The 21,453-nt window shown below is 38.2% G+C and overlaps 1 protein-coding gene across 2 annotated transcripts in view; it reads left to right on the top strand.

Moving 5' to 3' along the window:
• Nucleotides 1-15,792, top strand: part of LOC127455084 (ABC transporter G family member 20-like) — a 39,005-nt gene extending 23,213 nt beyond the window's left edge. For both annotated transcript variants that reach the window (XM_051722665.1, XM_051722666.1), the window contains exons 15-20: nucleotides 1,723-1,793; nucleotides 1,941-2,029; nucleotides 2,263-2,366; nucleotides 6,122-6,281; nucleotides 7,817-7,921; nucleotides 13,644-15,792. In XM_051722665.1, the coding sequence (XP_051578625.1) occupies nucleotides 1,723-1,793; nucleotides 1,941-2,029; nucleotides 2,263-2,366; nucleotides 6,122-6,281; nucleotides 7,817-7,921; nucleotides 13,644-13,750 (636 nt within the window). In that variant the 3' untranslated portion in view covers nucleotides 13,751-15,792. The remainder of the gene's footprint in view (nucleotides 1-1,722; nucleotides 1,794-1,940; nucleotides 2,030-2,262; nucleotides 2,367-6,121; nucleotides 6,282-7,816; nucleotides 7,922-13,643) is intronic.
• Nucleotides 15,793-21,453: the final 5,661 nt, after the last annotated feature.

Here is a 21,453-nt window from a genome sequence, read left to right on the forward strand (position 1 = left end):
TTTCTGTTTGCTTTCTTTACGTCCGGTCTTTTTCTCTTTAATCTCGCTTTGTCATGTCTTTCTCTCTCTAATCACCTCTTATAAACTCAGGACACTGTATTTTAAAAATAATTTTGTAAAAATCCAAATAACTTTACAGATCTTTATTGTAAAGGGTTTAAACAATGTTTTCCATGCTTGTTCATTGAACCTTAAACAATTAATGAACATGCACCTGTGGAACGGTCATTAAGACACTAACAGTTTACAGACGGTAGGCAATTAAGGTCACAGTTATAAAAACTTAGGACACTAAAGAGACCTTTCTACTGACTCTGAAAAACACCAAAAGAAAGATGCCCAGGGTCCCTGCTCATCTGCGTGAACGTGCCTTAGGCATGCTGCATGGAGGCATGAGGACTGCAGATGTGGCCAGGGAAATAAATTGCAATGTCCGTACTGTGAGATGCCTAAGACAGTGCTACAGGGAGACAGAAAGGACAGCTGATTGTCCTCGCAGTGGCAGACCACGTGCAACAACACCTGCACAGGTTTGGTACATCTGAATATCACACCTGCGGCACAGGTACAGGATGGCAACAACAACTGCCCGAGTTACACCAGGAACGCACAATCCCTCCGTCAGTGTTCAGACTGTCCGCAATAGGCTGAGAGAGGCTGGACTGAGGGCTTGTAGGCCTGTTGTTAGGCAGGTCCTCACCAGATATCACCGGCAACAACGTCGCCTATGGGCACAAACCCACCTTCACTGGACCAGACAGGACTGGCAGAACGTGCTCTTCACTGGCGAGTCACGGTTTTGTCTCACCAGGGGTGAGTCGGACTTGCGTTTATCATCAAAGGAATGAGCATTACACCGAGGCCTGTACTCTGGAGCGGGATCGATTTGGAGGTGGAGGGTCTGTCATGGTCTGGGGCGGTGTGTCACAGCATCATCGGACTGAGCTTGTTGTCATTGCAGGCAATCTCAACATTGTGCGTTACAGGGAAGACATCCTCCTCCCTCATGTGGTACCCTTCCAGCAGGCTCATCCTGATATGACCCTCCAGCATGACAATGCCACTAGCCATACTGCTCGTTCTGTGCGTGATTTCCTGCAAGACAGGAATGTCAGTGTTCTGCCATGGCCAGTGAAGAGCCCGGATCTCAATCCAATTGAGCACCCCTGGGACTTGTTGGATCAGAGGGTGAGGGCTAGGGCCATTCCCCCCAGAAATGTCTGGGAACTTGCAAGTGCCTTGGTGGAAGAGTGGGGTAACATCTCACAGCAAGAACTGGCAAATCTGGTGCAGTCCATGAGGAGGAGATGCACTGCAGTACTTAATGCAGCTGGTGGCCACACCAGATACTGACTGTTACTTTTTTGATTCAGTATCAATAATGTCCCCCCCCCCCCCCCGTTCAGGGACACATTATTCCATTTCTGTTAGTCACATGTCTCTGAAACTTGTTCAGTTTTTTGTCTTAGTTGTTTAATCTTTTTATGTTCCTACAAATATTTACACGTTAAGTTTGCTGAAAATAAAAGCAGTTTAAAGTGAGGGCATTTCTTTTTTGCTGAGTTTATCTTCTTATCTTTTGTCTATTTTTCCTGTGTTTGCTCTTGTTGCTCTCTGTTGTTTTCTTTACCTCTTGCTCGATCCTCTCTGTCTCTTTGCATCACTCTTTATTCTCTCTTTCTTAAAATGCCCTATTTTTCTTGTTTTTGTGTACTTTTATAGTTTGAGGAACCTATATATGGCAGCTTGAATACAGATTTTACGACATTTGTGACACCAGGAGCCGTTCTGAGGTAAACATGTATACACAAACATATAGATATTCACACAATACCATACATACACTCACTTACATCCATTCATAAGTGTCTTGTAATTCTGTTGCAACATGATGGACGTCTTTGTTCTTTTCTTATATCATCTATGTCTTCTTTTTTCAGCATCACCTTTTACCTGGCAGTGGGTTTGACTGCTCTGTCCTTTGTGTTAGAGAGAAAGGAGGGGCTGCTTGACAGGTGCTGGGTGGCAGGTGAGACAGCCTCACATCATCCAGATGGCCTTCATTTAACGTCTTGATATTCATCAGCAGAATATGCTTCTGAGCAGTTTTAGATATTTGCCAGTAGGAGGAGCCTGTCTCTCAGAAACAGCAGATAAACCAATGGCTCTTAATGTGTTTGTATCCAGTATACTGTATGTATGTTACACTGATGTATGTGTATAGATTTGTCTGTGTGTGTGTGTGTGTGTGTTTCTCTGAAGGTGTAAGTTCTCTGGAGACCATGCTGGCCCACCTCTTCTCACAGCTCTTTGTCATCAGTGTTCAGATCATCCTTCTGCTGATCTTCATCCTGCTGGTCTTTAAAGTGAGTGTGTGTGTGTCAGCTGCATGTTACTCTCATAAATACTTTACAAGTTTGTCTCAAGTTCAAGATCTTGTTTGCTTCGATATAGTTTGGGGACAAAATTGTCCCCAGAAGTTTGCTAAATCGGCTAAATCCTCCTTTTAGGGACATCCAGGGAAATCCTCAATTTAAAAAAAAAAAAAACATAATTGTATTTTTTTATTATTATTGTTTTTATTATTGTAAAAATGCAAAGACTTTTCTTATCGGGGCAGGGTTAGGGTTATTCTGTTAACATAATTAAACACATTTTTTGTTTTTGGCAACATTCAGAGTAAATTCTAGAGACTGTTGTGTGTGAAAATCCCAGGAGATCAGCAGTTGCAGAAATACTCAAACCAGCCCATCTGGCACCAACAATTATCCGTGCAATTATCTAATCAGCCAATCATGTGGCAGCAGTGCAGTGCATAAAATCATGCAGATACGGGTTAGGAGCTTCAATTAATGTTCACAACAACCATCAGAATGGGGAAAAATTTTTTATCTCAGTGATTTGGACTTTGTCATGATTGTTGGTGCCAGACGGGCTGGTTTGAGTATTTCTGTAACTGCTGATCTCCTGGGATTTTCACACACAACAGTCCCTAGAATTTACTCAGAATGGTGCCAAAAACAAAAAACATCCATTGAGCAGCAGTTGTGTGGACGGAAATGCCTTGTTGATGAGAGAGGTCAACAGAGAATGGCCATGCTGGTTCGAACTGACAAAGTCTACGGTAACGCAGATAACCGCTCTGTACAATTGTAGTGAGAAGAATAACATCTCAAAATACTATTCTGAGATATTCTGTTTTGGCGGCATGTGGGGGACCTACAAAATATTAGGCAGGTGGTTTTAATGTTTTGGCTGATCAGTGTACACTGCCTGGCCAAATAAAAAGTTGCATACTCTAATATTCCGCATTTAGCTTGGATTACGACACGCATTTGTCGTGGCATTGTTTCGATAACCTTGTGCAATGTCACAACATTTATTTCCGTCCAGAGTTGCATTCATTTTTTGGCCGAGATCTTGCATTGATGATGGGAGAGTCGAACCACTCCGTAAGGTCTTCTCCAGCACATCCCAAAGACTTTCAATGGGGTTAAGGTCAGGACTCTTTGGTGACCAATTCATGAGTGAAAATGATTCCTCATGCTCCCTGAACCATTCTTTCACAATTTGAGCCCGATGAATCTTGGCATTGTCGTACTGGAATATATCCGTGCCATCAGGGAAGAAAAAATCAATTGATGGGATAATCTGGTCATTCAGTACATTCAGGTAGTCGGCTGACTTCATTTTATTGCCGCATAACATTGCTGAGCCTAGACCTGACCAATTGAAGCAACTCCAGATCATAACACTGCCTCCAGAGGCTTGTACAGTGGGCACTATGCATGACGGGTGCATCGTTTCATGTGCTTCCCTTCTTACCCTGACACGCCCATCACTTTGGCATAAGGTAAATCGGGACTCATCAGACCACATGACCTTTTTCCGTTGCTCCACAGTCCAATCTTTATGCTCCCTAGCTAATTTAAGTAGTTTTTTCTGATTAGCCTCACTAAAAAGTGGCTTTCTTGTGGCCACACTGCTGTTTAGTCCCAATCCTTTAAGTTCTCGTTGCATTGTGCATGTGGAAATGATCTTACTTTCACTATTAAACATTGTTGTGAGTTCTACTGTCGATTTTTTTACGATGTGACTTCACCAAGCGTTTTAGTGATCTCCGATCAAGATCATTCAAGATTGTTTTCCGACTACATTTCTTTCCCGAAGCTGACGGTTCACCGCTATCCTTCCAGGTTTTAATAATACGATTGGACAGTTCTTAACACAATTCTTGTGATTTCAACAATATCCTTAGTTGTTTTCTTTGCTTGATGCAGGGCAATAATTTGCCCCTTCTGAACCACAGTAACATCTTTTCCACGACCACGGGATTCGTTTTCTGACATGGTTGATTAAGAATTGAGAAGCTACACACTGCATCAGTTAGGGTTAAAAGAACTGTTGCCAGCTGAAACATATTAATCACTGCAATAATGATCCAATTATAGGCTTATGAGTATCTGCTTATTTAAATCCAAACGGCAACTTTTTTTTGGCCAGGCAGTGTATATGAAGATTTTATTATATGTAAAAAACAACAGAAGTCTATGGTATGTCCTCATTTAGATAATTTAGTATACATATCTAAATGTGAAGGGATGTGCACATACAAATCTTTGAATTGATTTTAAGTCTGATGAAGAGCGGAAAGCTCAAAACATTACTATTTATATTAAAATCCTGTTGATGGGAATTTTGTTTTAGGTGTGCGTCTCCTTTGTTTCTACTTTTTGAAAGTGCACATAGAACATACATTTGGTTTGATGTTTGAGAGTGTGTGCATGTTTGGGTCTGTTTATAAATGATGAAAGGGTATGATTTATACTCAAATACATATCAGTGTCACTTCTCAGTGCTCTCTGTGTTCTCATTTTGATTGGTTAGAAATCAATCTAGTCAGAGAAGTAATCTTTTATTTTTAGTGGATTCTGGCTAATTAGGTAAACATTCATACATTGCATTAGTAGGGTCACTCTGAGGCAAACTTATTGGATAAAAGCTAATGCACATAATATTGATTCACTGTACACATTTGCACCGAGACCACAGAAATCTAAACCAGATCTCCAAGAAAAACAACCAATCAAATCTTCTCAATGATGAATTGGCCCCATTCACTTGAATTATAAGTGCCTCACTGTAAACTTGATTTTTGCTTTTTTTAAAGACACATTTTTTTAGAGTCAAAATTATTTTTTGTGGTAATCAACATTATGCCACAAATGCTGATGATTGAGCTTAACTCGACTGAGCTTAATTGAGTGTTGAACCTGGAATATTCCTTTAACCAGACCTCTTTAATAAGAGCCATCAGTTAGGTGTACCTATATGTATATACTATATTCAGAGTGAACTTTGCCTAAATACTTAAATCCATAAAATTTCTAGATGTAGTGTTGACATTACATGTTCAGGCAGGCTATAGAGAAATCTGGCTGCTCATGTTGATGTTCACAAGAATGTCAGGGCTGAGCTATATCTAAATATACATAAGCACTTACTTGCTTTGCTGCGTCTAGTGATTTGTGCTTGACCACAGTAGCAAAAAAAGGATTGCTTTGGTAACAGAGCTTGAAGTAGATTAGAGATAGCATTGAGGATGCTACTTTAACTGGCATGTGGTGTGTAATCAGCTACAAAGAACTGTGAGTGGTGACACTATTCATCCAAGAACCTCTTCACACTTGCGTAAGAATTATAGCATCGTGTCATGTCTGTAAGTTCAGATCCTTATCATTAGACCAATTTGAATCACTCTTTTAAAAGAAAAAACAGGTCTTTCATCATCATATTGTTAAATGTTACACATACTTATTGCTTTAGCAATGTAATGTTAAGTAAAGAATAACTGATGATGGATAATGGTTCAATTAATGAAAATTTATGCAATCCCTGAGGTGGTAATGCTGACAAGAAGAGAAGCAGAGTTATAGAGAATCAATCCTTGGAACGTCTATCTGCCAATCATAATCAAGTATTCAACAATGCTATGGTATAAAATGGTATATTTGGCTCCCCAGATCAGAACAGATTAGATTTCATTATCTTATTCTCATTGCCACTAACATCATCATCTTTGTCGTTTCTTTGTCTCTCTCTCTCTCACACACACACACAGATTCCTAATGAAGGATCTCTGGCTCTGGTCATTTCATTGATTGTGCTGCAAGGTGTGACCGGAATATCTTTCGGACTGGTCATTTCCTCTGCCATCGACGACGAGCAGTCAGCCAACCAGGCGGCTCTTGGAATCTTCTACCCCAACCTCATAATCAGTGGTACGCCTTCCCATCTCACAGACTTTTAAAGATTAGATTACATAAGTTAACACTGCATCTTATATTGCTTGACAATATCTAGATTTACACTCCTTTATAAGTATTACATACCAGGATTGATGCAGACCTCTGTGTTAGGACTGTTTCTAATTTCTCCCCCCACTCCACAATAGATTGTAACAGTGCCTGCCCACTTTTTCAGCCGTCTGGGTTCCGGAAATATTTTTCCCATTCATTTCTTACATAGACTTTTCAGAAAATCCTCCATTAAAGAGTTGTAAAGCATGAACAAAACCAACCAGCTCCGAGGTGAATCACAACATTACATAATTTGTTTTTAGGCAAAAAAGTATTTGAAAATCCAACAAAAAGACAAAGGTACAAGTCTGTGTACTTATCGTCTTTCATGAGGGCACAGACTACAATCCCATGAAGCATTGCGAGTGATGTAATCGAATATAAAATTATGGAAATATATAAAACTATTGATTTTAGGTTGTTGATTATAAGTATAGAAACAATATATTTACGTTTAGTGCGAAATTTTCCAATATACACAATTATATAAGTAGTTTGAGAGTGCAGGGAGACCGATTTGTTTGATTCATGGGAGTGGGTAGTCACTTTCGGGCTCATTTTGTGAGCTTTGTTGGGTGCGGTTCTCTGATTGGTGAAGCTTTCTCTGCTGGAATTCCGCTATTAAAGACAATTTTTAAACAATGAAGTTGAAATAACGCAGATGGATAGCTTCAATGGAAGCATATACCATTGATGAACAACCTCTGAGCACACGTAGGTCTGTCTTTAAAGGTTTATAAGTTAGCATTGAAAATCACTTGGTCTATGGAAGAAATTAATGGGATTTTTACTTCCAGAACCAGACTGTTGTGCTCTATTGTCTATTCCAGAAAATATAATGTGGGCTATGTCTTTTCTAACTGATCTGAACGGTTTTCCCACAGTGGACGATCAAAAATCTAAAAATCCCATAGACATTGACGGAACGTTCAAATGGGCCAACAGAATGCTCATAATTCAAATTCCATCTGCCAAATATACAAATGTAAATAAACCCTCAAATGGCCTTTGATCTGCTTTAAGTTTCTATGTCTCTATCTATCTGATGGTTTATCTGACTATCTCTGTGACAGTCTTTCAGACTATCTAGCTAGCTAGCTCGCTGTTTGTCCTACTGTATTGTCTGTATAAACATCAAAATTTAAAACTAGCTTAAACTTTCAGACAAGGCTTTGTCAAGCCAACATCAAAGTTTGTTTTGACAAACATTAGCAATCTAGTTTAAATTCAAATTCAAATTACAATTCTGCATTCTGTTTGCTACCAAAATTCAGGTTCTATTGAAATTTTTTAATGGAATTTTAAAAGCATTCACAATTCAATTCTGTGTGGCACACAACTCTGGTAACTACTAAGAAAATACATAAACACATAGACACACATAGAAGATGTTACAGAGGAAAGTGTTACTTTAATGAAATTTGTGATCTCTCTCTCTCTATGTCTCCTTTCTGTAGGTGTTATCTGGCCGGTTGAGTGTATCCCGTATCCTCTGCGTTATTTGAGTGTAGTCCTACCTCAGACCTATGCATCTGAGTCCCTGCGCTGCATCATGTATAGAGGTAGAGTGTGTGCACACACACACATGCGCACAATAGGAACATGTAACAGGATAGACAGTGTAAAGATAAACTTGAACTTCACACGCATACTCAAATGAGCAAATATAAACACTCACATACATTCATATTTGGCGCAACTTTTTTGCTGGATGCATGTAAAAGCCGTTGTAGGGTTGCGTGTCTGGGATGGGTGGATTCTTTTCACATTTACACAATTCATGGAAATTTAGCATGTTTTTAGCATCACACATGTCAAAGTAACTCTACTATCCACACACCTCATTTTGGTTGTTACGATACTGGTCAATACCAGTACCGGGGAAATCTCAATACCACAGCAAAAACATGTGCTATTGAACAAACTCCTTCTTTAAAAAAGCCTCAAATTAATATACTGTAAATATTTCTGATTAACAATTTTTTTTATCGATTCACATATTGAAGACAGAAAAACAAAATATATATAAACAGAATTAATTAACTCCCACTATCACCCCTCCCAATCCCCAACCCCACCCTGGCCCCCAACAACATCCCAGTGGTCGCAATAATCACACATCCAGCAACGTCAGATATCCGCCCCATTTCTCCACAAACAGGTTCAATTTCCCCAGTCTTCTACATGACCCTTCTTCAAAGGCCACCACCCTCCCCATCTCCGAGCACCACTCCTGAAATGAGGGTGCTCCAGCCGACCTCCATCCCCTTAAAAGTATCTGTCTGGCAATCATGACACTGGTTAGGACCCAACTCTTTATGTCTATTCTCAACATCGATGACAGCCCCATTGCCCAAAATACAGAGTCTGGGGCAAAATGAAACCCGAGTGCCCAGTATATCACACACAAAACTCTGAACCTTCAACCAAAACTCCTGGATCTTAACACACCCCCAAAAGACATGGGTTATGTCTCCATCCTCTGATTGGCATCGCCAGCAGGTGGGAGTGTCTTTAAGACCAAGCCTATACAATCTAGAGGGGGTCCAATAGAATCGATGTAAAATCTTGAATTGCATAAGGCGCACCTTTGCATCTCTAGATGCAGACTTTATGTTTTTTAGAATCCTAGCCCACTCTCCATCCTCCAATACCAAGTTTAAATCTTTCTCCCATAATCTCTTGAGAGAAGTTGTAGCTCAATCCCCCAGACTCTGAATTAGCAGGTAGTAATACACTGATGCCTCATGACCTTTTCCAAAAGCAGTAATGACCACTCCCAGAGTTTTAGAATTTAGGGGGTGTATGCTACTCCCAAAAATAGTACAGAGCAGGTGGCACAGCTGTAAATATCTAAAGAACTGAGATCTGGGAATCCCAATATGTTGAACCAAATTTTCTAAGGATCTCAACACTCCGCTGTCATATAGGTCACCGAGTGTAGTAACCCCCCTCACAATCCACTCTGACCAGCAGAAAGGGGACTTATTAATACATAATTTGGGGTTCAGTCATAAGCTCGAGGCAACATTTAAATAAATGTCCGAATTAAACAATCTGGACACCTTTGTCCATACCGAGTGCAAATGCAAGATAACGGGGTGTAATTTAACTTCTCCGGTTAGTCTGATAGAAAGGCTTTGCAATGGCAAATAGGAGCAAGAAATTCTTGTTCAATACAAAACCAGGGAGGGGCTCTCTCAGGTGGAAGCGACCTATGTCTGAGACCGAACGCATAATAATAAAACAAAATTTTGGGTAGGCCTTGCCTACCTTTGTCAGTCGGCCTATGCAGCTTACTGAAATGTAATTTAGGATGTTTCCCATTCCAAATGAAGGACTTCGCAATGCTATCAAATTGCTTGAAATAAGAGAGGGGACATATATACGTAGAGACCATAGCAGGTAGTTGAATTTTGGAATACAATTCATTTTAATAACATTAACCTTCCCAGTCATCGATAAATGTAATGAAGCCCACCTGCCCACATTGCTCAAACATTTTATTAAAGGGTCAAAATTAACTCTAACTAAATCACACAAATTTGCTGGGAATAAAATACCCAAATACTTAATGACCTGAAAGGCGCCCAGCTGAAAAGCTGTTATTGGGCAGTACGCTGTCAGAGCCAAAGCTTCGGATTTAGACCAATTAACTCTGTATCCTGAGAACTTAGAAAAGGAATTAATAATTCTGTGGAGGCAAAGCATAGATCTAGAAGGGTCGGAGACGAATAATAAAATATCATCTGCGTAAAGCAGAAATTTATGCGCCACACCTCCCGCCATCACCCCTGGAAAATCATCTTCCTTTCTTATCGCGGCTGCTAATGGTTCCAGGGCAAGACAGAACAATAATGGGGAAAGAGGGCAACCCTGCCGGGTGCCCCTATCCAGAGTAAAATAATCCGAAATTAATCCATTTGTTTGTACAGCCGATACAGGGTGTCTATAAAGTAACTTAATCCATCCAATAAACATACTCCCAAACCCATACATTTTCAAAATCTTAAAAAGATAATCCCATTCTATCATATCAAAGGCCTTTACGGCGTCAAGTGAGATGGCAGCGACTGGAGTCGGATCATTCGCCACTGACCACATGATATTGATGAAACACCTAATGTTATCAGAGAGCTGCGGCCCGAATAAACCCCACCTGATCTATATGTATAAGAGATGTCGTAACTTCACTTAATCGATTAGCCAAACTTTTTGACTATTTTAATGTCTAGCTGGATCAGGGAAATTGGAAAGTAACTCTTACACTTGCTTGGATCTTTGTCCTTTTTAAGATTCAGACTGATCTGGGCTTGCGTCATGGTTGGCGGAAGCTTTCCATTCTTTAATGATTCTGTATAAACTTCTAACAAAAGTGGAGCCAATTCTGTAGCATAAGATCTAAAAAACTCAGCGGCAAAGCCATCTGGCCCCGGAGCCTTGACGAAGACGTGGAACTATAGAGATCAAGATTTAAAGATTTAAAAACATTATTAATATCAATGGCCGAGGTAAAAATGTAACCACCAGTTGATTTCACTGAGAGAATGGTAGAAAAAGACTCTGGCTTTATATATCTAGCCAAAAGCTTCCCTGCTTTGTCCCCCGACTCAAAGTATGACTGTCTTGCCCTGAATAGCCAAAACTCCACCTGCTGCGACAAAATAGTATTATATCTGTATTTCAGTCGGGTCAATTCTCTGAGGCCATCAGACAACAAATATACTGTGAGTATTAACAAATTGCATAAAAAAAAAAAAATTAAATAAGGACCCTTTGCTTCAAGTTTTTCTAAGTAATTATTCAAGTAAACAGTCAGCGAAAAAGAAATAAGAAACAAATTATACAGTAAGCAATACAAAAAATCACTAGGCTCTGGCGGGTTGGTTAGGGGCCGTTCACACTGTTTTTCAATTGTTTTCCTGTGTAAACTTGCTTGATGGACATTTTTGACCATTGCTTTGCTGTTTTTTACACCGTCTCGCACAGGAGCAACATGTTTCAAATGCAGTGTCAAGTTAATAAGAACTTCAACTGTTAAAAACGTATCTTGAGACTTCTGCGTCCTGTTCTATTCATTGCACTGCGTCTAGCTTTTTTTAGCATAAGAATGCATTCAATCTGATCAGTGCCTTAGACTGCATTTACACAGCAATGTTTAATGCATACATCCGATATTTTGTCACATATGTGAATTTTTTTGTTGTTTTGACCTGCCTGTTTACATTCACTTAATACAAATCGACTGTGTTTATATTAATACTCCCGCATACGGGCATTTTGAAGAAGTGCTTTAGACCGTTCAGGACATCTGACCCTCACAGGATTCTATGTTCTGAGCTCTTCTCTCTCAATTATTCACAGAAAAGGGAGGAGTGTCTGTCTCCATTCTTAAATTAAACACAGCTTCCCTGCTGTTTACCTGACAGTGTTGCTGCAGGCAGGAACTGGTTGTTTTGGCAGTTAGAGGAGAGAAAGATGCAGTAAAGTTGGAGTTCAAGTTTGTCAATTAAGTTTGAAAGTGTAGTACTTATCGCTGCTGTCTGAGAGATATGATTGGAGTATTGCTTTCATGTGACTGGAAAAATACAGAATGTACACAGACATGGATTTCCCCTCAATTACTCTACCTGGGCCCTTTGTCTTTCATTATGACATCACAGTGGCATTGTTCTGGGTGGAGTCCTGATTACTGATAGTGTTTGTTTGATTTTCCGCTCACTTGAGGACATACTGTACAGAAGAGTTTAAAGGCATAGTTCATTAAAATGAAAATTCATCAATTTCTCACCTTCATGTTGCTCCAACCCTGTATGACTCTGTCTTCCAAGGAACACAAAAGGAGATTTTAGGCAGAATGTTCACACTGCTTTTTTCCACACAATATAAACTGTTCATTGATCCTGTTGAGCTCCTTAAAACACCATAAAAACATCTTAAAGCAGTCCCTGATATATTCCAAATCTTCAGAAAACCTCAAAACAATTAGCTGAAAACCTTCCCCTCTGCCGTAGCTCTGAAATCTCATGCTCGCTTCCTTATATTCAAACGTAAATTTGGTTATGAGACATGTGTCAACCAGTGGTGTTAACGTGCGGTCACATTTAGAAATAGAGTCATCTCAATGGAAATCCGTGGGATCATGAATTTTGCCCAATGGACTTCCGATGGCGAAGAATTTACCCTCATGGATTTCGCATGGAGTTCAAGTTTGATGAACTTGACAGGCAAATTTGCCACGTTGACCATTAGGAAGTTGTTTGGTTTGGCAGTGACCTCTGTGTGGGCGGTGCTTTGTACACAGCTACACTTGGTTTTCACAATGGACAAGGATATCATTTTAGCAACATTTTTTTTTTACTTCACTCTCCAGAGTATAAAGTGCAGCATTAAAAAAGGCTGCGTGGCAATTCGTTCTTCGCCCACGGAATTTCCCCGTGCAAAAGTAAATGTGACTGCGCCTTTAGTCATCATTGACGTACATCACTTGGAATGATTGGTATAGTTCGATTAATGTTTTATACTATTGTCAACATTACCGTCAAACCTAGCAAAACACACCATATTTAAATACACAAACACAAAAGAGATGTGAAATGCCCCTTATAACTCTGGAATCCAGATTTATTAACCCTTCACATTTGCAGCCTGTGTTACTATTTTCACTGTTTCAGCTTCATATAGCATCATTTTATCACCAAATCTTAAATGCCTAATATGAGTATTGGGGAGCAACAGTGTGCCAACTTTGTTCAGTTTTCTATTGTTATTGTTATTTTCTATTGTCAGTCAAACAACTACACAGTAGTAATTTGATTGCGTGCTTACCTTACATTGGGACATATTGCCTAGACCTGTTTTTGGGGATTTTGTAAATCGCTTGCATGTTTTCATTCTCTCATTCTTGAAAAATAGTTTCACACGTGTAATGGTGAAGCATTTGCTCTGTAAAGATGTTTGCCAAATATAAGTGACCGTGAATACTGAAGTCTTAAAAGAGAAGTAGCACAGAAACCAAGCGTTTCAGACAGAGGGCCAGAGACAGGGTGGAAAAAGGTCATGTAATACTACTAAATTATGACAGTTCTTTATGCAAAACACTTTACTATAATTATAAGTGAACGTCAAGGAAAATAATAAAATAAAATAAAAATTCGTGACATGATCCCTTTAAATAATAACTTCTAAAGTGTTTCCTAGAATTTATATTACTGTATATATCATTGGGATTTTGTTCATATAAGCTCTGATTTTGTAACTATGATTCTCTAACGTCACATTTAGGTTGGGGTTTGTCCCGTATGATGGTTTGGCGAGGCTTTGCAGTCACTCTGGGCTGGAACACATTCTTCCTCATGCTGGCAACTGTCATTCTCAAGCTGAGAACATGAGAGGCTCTGCCAAATAAAGGTGCTTCAGACTGGGGATAGTGGTGTCAGGCGAGGCCAAGGATTCATCTGACCAGGCTTCTCTTGCTCTCTTGCATAGAGGCCTATGGGTTGTCTGCCTTTACAAAATGGATGAAAAATAAATGACACATGGATCTGCCAATCTGAGCCTCTCTCTCTTTTAAGGACTGGCCAATGAGGTTTCCCCTCCTGAGGACCATCAGCATGAAATTCTGAACCAGCTAAAAGACTTCACTCTAACTATTCCAGCACTGCATCTGTCAAACAGCTGGAACATTATTTTTTTTTTTAAGCATACTGTTGGAACTTTCCATGCTCGTCTATGGAACTCTTTTTCTGCTGGTTTATATAATGCAGAATAACGGGGGGCCTGGATAGCTCAGTGGTAAAGACCACCCCTGGAGTTCGCGAGTTCGAATCCCAGGGCGTGCTGAGTGACTCCAGCCAGGTCTCCTAAGCAACCAAATTGGCCTGGTTGCTAGGGAGGGTAGACTCACACAGGGTAACCTCCTCGTGATCGCTATAATGTGGTTCGCTCTCGGTGGGGCACGTGATAAGATGCGCGGGTTGATGGTCTCAGACGTGGAGGCAGCTGAGATTCGTCCTCCGCCACCCGGATTGAGGCGAGTCACTACGCCACCATGAGGACTTGGACATTCCAAATTGTGAGAAAAAGGGGAGGAAAAAAAATTTGTATATATATATATATATATATATATATATATATATATATATATATATATATATATATAATGCAGAATTAATTTATTGACTAGGTCTTTGTGTGCCTGAGGTTCGTTGTGTACTGTATGTTCTACATGCCTTGTTTGTGCCAGTAAACCTTAGATAGCGTACAACCTAATTACACCAACATTGCTCTGGAGAAACCTACAATGTTGCCCACCCCTGTACCCTCTCATCCTGAACAGAAAGGACATTGATGAGTGACTATTCTTCTCTGGTCAATATAGGGCACAATAGTGTTTTTCCATATTGCTGCTTATTCATTGTTTTTATGATAAATGTTTTAAGAAGTTAACAGTTGGGGTGTTAATCATCCATCAAATGCCATAAAGAAAATGAAGGAAGAAAGGCAATGTTTACATTTGAGCACAAAGCAGGTTTAAAGTTAAACCGGTGATCTTGCTGAACAGAAAACAGAAGTTTAGTCTACCATTTTATTCCTGTTTAACTATATTCAAAGGCCGCACTAACTGCATCACAATGCAAGGACATATGCTGAGTTATTTGGAATGGTAAGTATAGTTGTATGAATATTTTAGTGTGCAATACTTGATGAAGAGAATGCATAACATTTATAAAATTATATTGGTTTTGGGAATATATCTTAGGTGTGTGTATCACTGTCCTTCTAAAACTTCAGCCAGTTTGTTGTGTTTACATATTTAACTTTAGGATATTTGATTTCAACCTTTTCCTTTGTTTGCCAGGTCCACATTCTGGTTTGGTTTAATTGTGTCAACCCTACAAATTCTCCGATTTTTTTTTTTTATAAACTACCTGCAGATTTGTTTCTAATGTACAGTATGTCAGATGTCTGTTATAACTGTATATTTAACAATTAATTAAAAACCAACCTGTGAAAAACAGTTTTTAAATTACAATTTAAACAGCAACATATTAAAATTGACAAAAAATTACTCAATTAAGACTTATTGAACAGTGTATACCTACATTGATTTACTAACATTACTGTCATATCAATGAACTGGTAACTGTTCTGAATAATTATGCCCAGAATAAACATTGGAATTTTATAGTATGATTTCATAGAACATTAACTGACATCTGATTTTAGGACTAAAGCTTTGTTGGTTCTAGATTTTCTTTGTCTGGCTGTGGCTCAGGGTGTGCCATTTTGAGTGCATGTCACTTTTACACAAAACCATTATTTTCTACCTCTGGAAATGTTGCATAAAATGTCCTTTTATGTTGCTGACATGTTCTCATTGTAAGAAGAAATAATGACCAATTTTTCATCAATAAACATTTGTAATAAGATATTTTTAATAATGTTTATTTGTTTTTTGTGTAAATAATGTTTACCTTTAGACACCTTTAAACTCACCTCTCTTCTGGAGCTGCAGTGGGGAAGACCACCACAGCTGATGTTAATGATGTCGTCTGCTTATGTTATTAGTTGCAGAAGACTGAATCTAAAAACCACCACCCACTTATTTCAGCTCTCGCAGTTCCCCACCCTCCTCCATTACCAACCCATTAGCACATTTCTGTTTTTGCATTCCAAACTTCAACCTCTTTTTCAAACCTCTGTGGTCTCTATTCCTGGAATATTTCGAAACTGAGGGGAAGAGTTAAATGTATCGGCTATTGACAACATTTAACAGATGCAGTCCAAAAAATAACCCAAATTATTCCTTAAATTCAGAGTGCTCCTCCCTGAGATGCAGGTCAAAGTTTAACTATAGCTTCATCACACTAGTGTGCCAATAAACAGAGAAGCCAATGACATCAGAGACTGGTATTAATCTTCTCTGGTGTTTACAAACTGATGTCAAATGTGGCTGTTCATCTGTTCAGACATGAGAGAGAAGATGAAAGTGAGGTCAAAGTTGGATGCATTATGTCAATTAGCCGTTCCATATTGCTAAAGTAATATCGCTTGTAGTTGTCTGTAGACTTAAACATGTCACACTGCTTGTTGATTTCAGCTTCCAACTATTATTCATTTTGTAGAATTGTCTTGTTCCACTGTCAGCCTTTGAGCTTGCAGTGTTATAAAATGTGTCACATAACCAACAGCAGAAGAGATCTGAAGAAACTTCTAGGAAAAAGCTCAAATCTTTTGCTGTTTTCCTCAGTTCTAAGAACTGTTGGAAAAATAACCTTCCTCCCATAGACAGACATAATTTGTTATGGGAAATCGAACACCACACCCAAGTTACATGATCAGGATACATATTTGCACATGACATACTGTAGATCCATTTCTGAAAGTCAGACCATAAGAAATTTATTCTTCTGGATTTTACTTACTAAGTGCACTGAACCAAAAATTCAAACTGAAGAAACGGTTTGTCAAGACATACTCTCACTTAACACTTTCTTAGGAACACCTGCACACCTACTTATTCATGCGATTATCTAATCAGTCAATCGTGTGGCAGCTGTATATTGCATAAAATCATTCAGATATGGGACAGGAGCTTTAGTTTATGTTCACATCAACATCAGAATGGGGAAAAAATGTGATCACAGTGGTTTTGACCGTGGCATGAATGTTGATGCCAGATGGGCTGGTCTGAGTATTTCTGTAACTGCTGATCTCCTGGGATTTTCACATACAACAGTCTCTAGAGTTTACTCAGAATGGTGCCAAAAACAAAAAAACATCCAGTGAGCGGCAGTTCGAGAGGTCAACGGAGAATGGCCAGGCTGGTTCGAGCTGACAGAAAGGCTACAGTAACTCAAATAACCACTCTGTACAATTGTAGTGAGCAGAATAGCATCTCAGAATGTACAACGCGTCAAACCTTGAGGCGGATGTGCAACAACAGCAGAAGACCACATCAGGCACTTTATTAGGAAAATAGTGTTCCTAATAAAGTGCTCAGTGTGTTTCATTATCTTTCACTAAAATTTGTATTATAGGTGAAGTGTTTAATATCTGCACCACTAGCATCACCAAATGGAATAGAACAAATAATAATTGTTTCCTGAACACTCCCCCATCTGCCATTGGTCAGAAAACAGATAGTCCCACCCCACATTCAGGCCATAGATTGAGCCAGTATTGTTGTGTTGTGCTGGTTAAGAGGCTCAAACAAACATATTTGTTTGACTCTGCATAATAAGATTGGAGCAAGTAAAAAATGCACAATACCCATGACAAGTTACAATAAAGATGTCGAAACAGCATAGTGTTAGTGTTACCAGATTGACAACTCACCCTGTGTAATCAAAGACTATAAATTGATTCTTTATCTGTATCTGTATCTCAGTGATGTGCTAAGAGATGCAAGGGTAAAGAAAAAAAAAAAGAGAATGTACTGTATGAGTCCTTCTGAAAGAGAATCTAAGACTGCAGCTCATCATTATTCTATTAAATATTTGAGAGTTCTTAGTCAAATTGCTGTACACTAAGAACAGTACAGACAGAAGTGTACAGACACTTTGTACTCCAAAAATAAAAATAAAAACTTTTTTTCAATCAGGTTTGAGATTTTTGCTGTCATTTTGAAATATATCCAACGTGATCTTGAATATTCACATGTTTTGACTCGTGTACAAGGTTGCAGAATCTTCCACTATAATTCTTCATTTGTTTCTTCATCTTATAAACTTTCTGTAAATATATTTTATTGCATGGCTACACTCACCATGACAACAATTTGTGAGCCAGCCCTCAAACACGGGGCAGCTGGGATATGAAATATTTGGTTAAGCTTTAGGATTGTGATTACATCACATGCTCCTGTCACACTGTTGTACGTTTCTCTTTGGCCGCAGTTCAGCCTTGTTATGCTTCATCATCCTGCATGACTTTTGATACATTTAGTATCAGAGCAACAACAATAAAAATAGGTTCTCAAATAATTTCTCGGTTAAAGGGATAGTTCACTCAAAAATGAAAATTCTCTCATCATTTACTCAACCTCATGCCACCCCAGATGAGTATGACTTTCTTTCTTCTCCAGAACGCAAATTAAGATTTTTAGAAGAATATTTCAGTTCTGTAGGTCCATACAATGCAAGTGAATGGGTGCCAAAATTTTGAAGCTCCAAAAATCACATAAAGGCAGCATAAAAGTAATCCATAAGACTCCAGCGGTTAAATCAATGTCTGAGAAACAGATCAATATTTAAGTCAATTTTTGCTAGAAATTCTTCTCCCTCCCAATAGGGGGCGTATATATGAAGAATGTGAATCACCAAAAATACAAGAAGAAGAATGTGAAAGTAAAAGTTAAAGTGAAGATTGACTAAGCAGGGAGGACAATTTATATTTATATATATATATACACTACCGGTCAAAAGTTTTGAAACACTTGACTGAAATGTTTCTCATGATCTTAAAAATCTTTTGATCTGAAGGCGTATGATTAAATGTTTGAAATTAGTTTTGTAGACAAAAATATAATGGTGCCACCATATTAATTTATTTCATTATAAAACTAAAATGTAATTAAAAAAAAAAAAAGTTTTTGTAATTAATGACTTGGACCAAATAATAAAGAAAAGCAGCCAATAAGTGCCCAGCATATAGATGGGAACTCCTTCAATACTGTTTAAAAAGCATCCCAGGGTGATACCTGAAGAAGTTGGTTGTGAAAATGTCTGCAAATTCTAGGCAAAGGGTGAGTACTTTGAAGATGCTAAAATATAACACAGTTTTGATTTATTTTGGATTTTGTTTAGTCACAACATAATTCCCATATTTCCATTTATGTCATTCCATAGTTTTAATGACTATACTATTATCCTAAAATGTGAAAAAAATTATAATAAAGAATGAGTAAGTGTTTCAAAACTTTTGACCGGTAGTGTATATATATATATATATATATATAAATAAATAAAAAAATAAACTACACTATTACATACATACCTGGGGTCTCTAATGACCCTATAAACTTTTGATACTAAAACTATTATGATTTCTTGCAATTTTGGCTTTTTTTGTGTGTGTGTCTGTGTGTGTGTGTGTGTGTGTGTGTGTGTGTGTGATACACTATTTATAAGAGATAGATTGAGAATACTAAATAGGTGTGGGCACAGCTCCAAAAAATGGATGAGGTACAGGGGGTGAAATGAGGTCTCGGGTCTCTAAAGACCTGAGGTATGCGTTTAAGTGTTAAACATGCAAATGCTTCTAGCAATAACACTAAATGAAATGTACAGTAATGCCATTAAACATATTCAAATGATAACATTTAACACATTAAAATATTAAAATGAAATTAAAAACTAAATAAGCTATACTGAAAAACGAATCTGAAACTAAGCTAAATGCTGAACAAAAATTAAAATAAACTAAAATAAAATAAATAAATAAATAAACTAAAAGGACACATTCAAAATAAAATGGACGTAAAAGCTAAATTCTAAATTCAAAACTATAATATCCCTTTGCAATGTGTAGTCATCATTATGTGAGAAAACAGAGACTATCTCTTATCACATTTACAGACAACAACTAGGCCAGTAAAACATACAAAAAGCTGTGAAATGTGTTGATAATTATCAAAGGTTAGAACCTTTGATGGAAAACAACCTTATGGAAAACAAACCCCTTCAAGGGCCTTAAATTAACCCAAGTGTATAATCTATCAATAAGTCATGTGTGTGAGTGTGAGAAAGAGTGTGTGACTACCCACAGAGAGGTGAGAACGGTATACATTTAAGGATGAGGTTTCAGTGTTGCTGCTATGGCAACATAAATAGAGACAACAGATTTAAGCAGAGATTAATTTCAGACACCGCAGCTGATGTGATAAAATGTGTGTGTATGTGTGTGTGTGTACACTGACTAGACATTAAATGTCAATCTCTAAATGTTTTTTGCAAATGTGTGTACCTGGCTTACATTGCTGTTGGACCTCAGTATATTTTAAGTGTTTCATCATGAGACCCTTATCAACATTATACTGTTTACACAACACTGCTGTGAGTTCTTTGCAGATATGTGCGGGTTAGAGGTGGATATTAGGATAGTACCAGAACATGCCTGAGCAAATCAGGCTGTAAACTATATTGCACTGTCCCAAACACACACATATTAAACCTTATCTTGTGTTGTTTTATTTTGTGTTAAATTCTATCTCCACTAAACTCATTATATAGCCCAGGACAGGACTAGTCATAATGTGCTTGGTTTTAAAGTGCAAGGAAAGTCCCATATCAGAAAGAGAGGTGGCAGAGAGATATGATCTGATTTGTAGAGATGTATGCGCTGAGGTTTTTGTGGGCCAGTTAATATGATGTCTTCCTCCTTGACAGCAGACACATGTGTAGCAACATAAATACGCTTTTTGTTGCTAGGAAAAAGTTAAGAAAAAATGCATGTCCAGGAAACATGAACCATTATGAAATATATATACATAGTTTCTTATTCGTGTGCATTTAGGATGAACACTTAAAGGGATATTTCACCCAAAATTCTGTCATTATTTAGTCTTGTTGCAAAACCAAATGACTCCTTTTCTTCTTCTTCTGTGGAACACAAAAGGAATTGTTTGGCTGAATGTTAAGGACTGACAGCCTCAGTCATTTACATTTACATTTATTCATTTGGCAGACGCTTTTATCCAAAGTGACTTACAAAAGAGGAAATCATAAGCGAATAATCTTAAGGATACAGTGGTACGAAAAGTGCCATATTACAAAGTTTCACTAGCATCAGAATAGTAGCATTCAAAACAGATTAAAGTGCAACAAAATATTTTTATTTTTATTTATTTATTTATTTTTATTTAGTGACTGGTTAAGTGCTCATGGAAAAGATGTTTTTTTTTTTTTTTTTTGCCATTTTTTGAAGACAGAGAGTGAGTCAGCTTCACGGACAGAGTTGGGAAGGTCATTCCACCAACATGGTACGATGAAGCCGAAAGTCTGGGAAAGTATTTTGGTGCCTCTTTGTGTTGGTACAACAAGGCGACGTTCCTTAGCCGGCTGCAGGCTTCTAGTGGGCGTGTAGCTCTGCA

Source organism: Myxocyprinus asiaticus, chromosome 17 (assembly GCF_019703515.2).
Source record: "Myxocyprinus asiaticus isolate MX2 ecotype Aquarium Trade chromosome 17, UBuf_Myxa_2, whole genome shotgun sequence".
NCBI lineage: Eukaryota > Metazoa > Chordata > Actinopteri > Cypriniformes > Catostomidae > Myxocyprinus > Myxocyprinus asiaticus.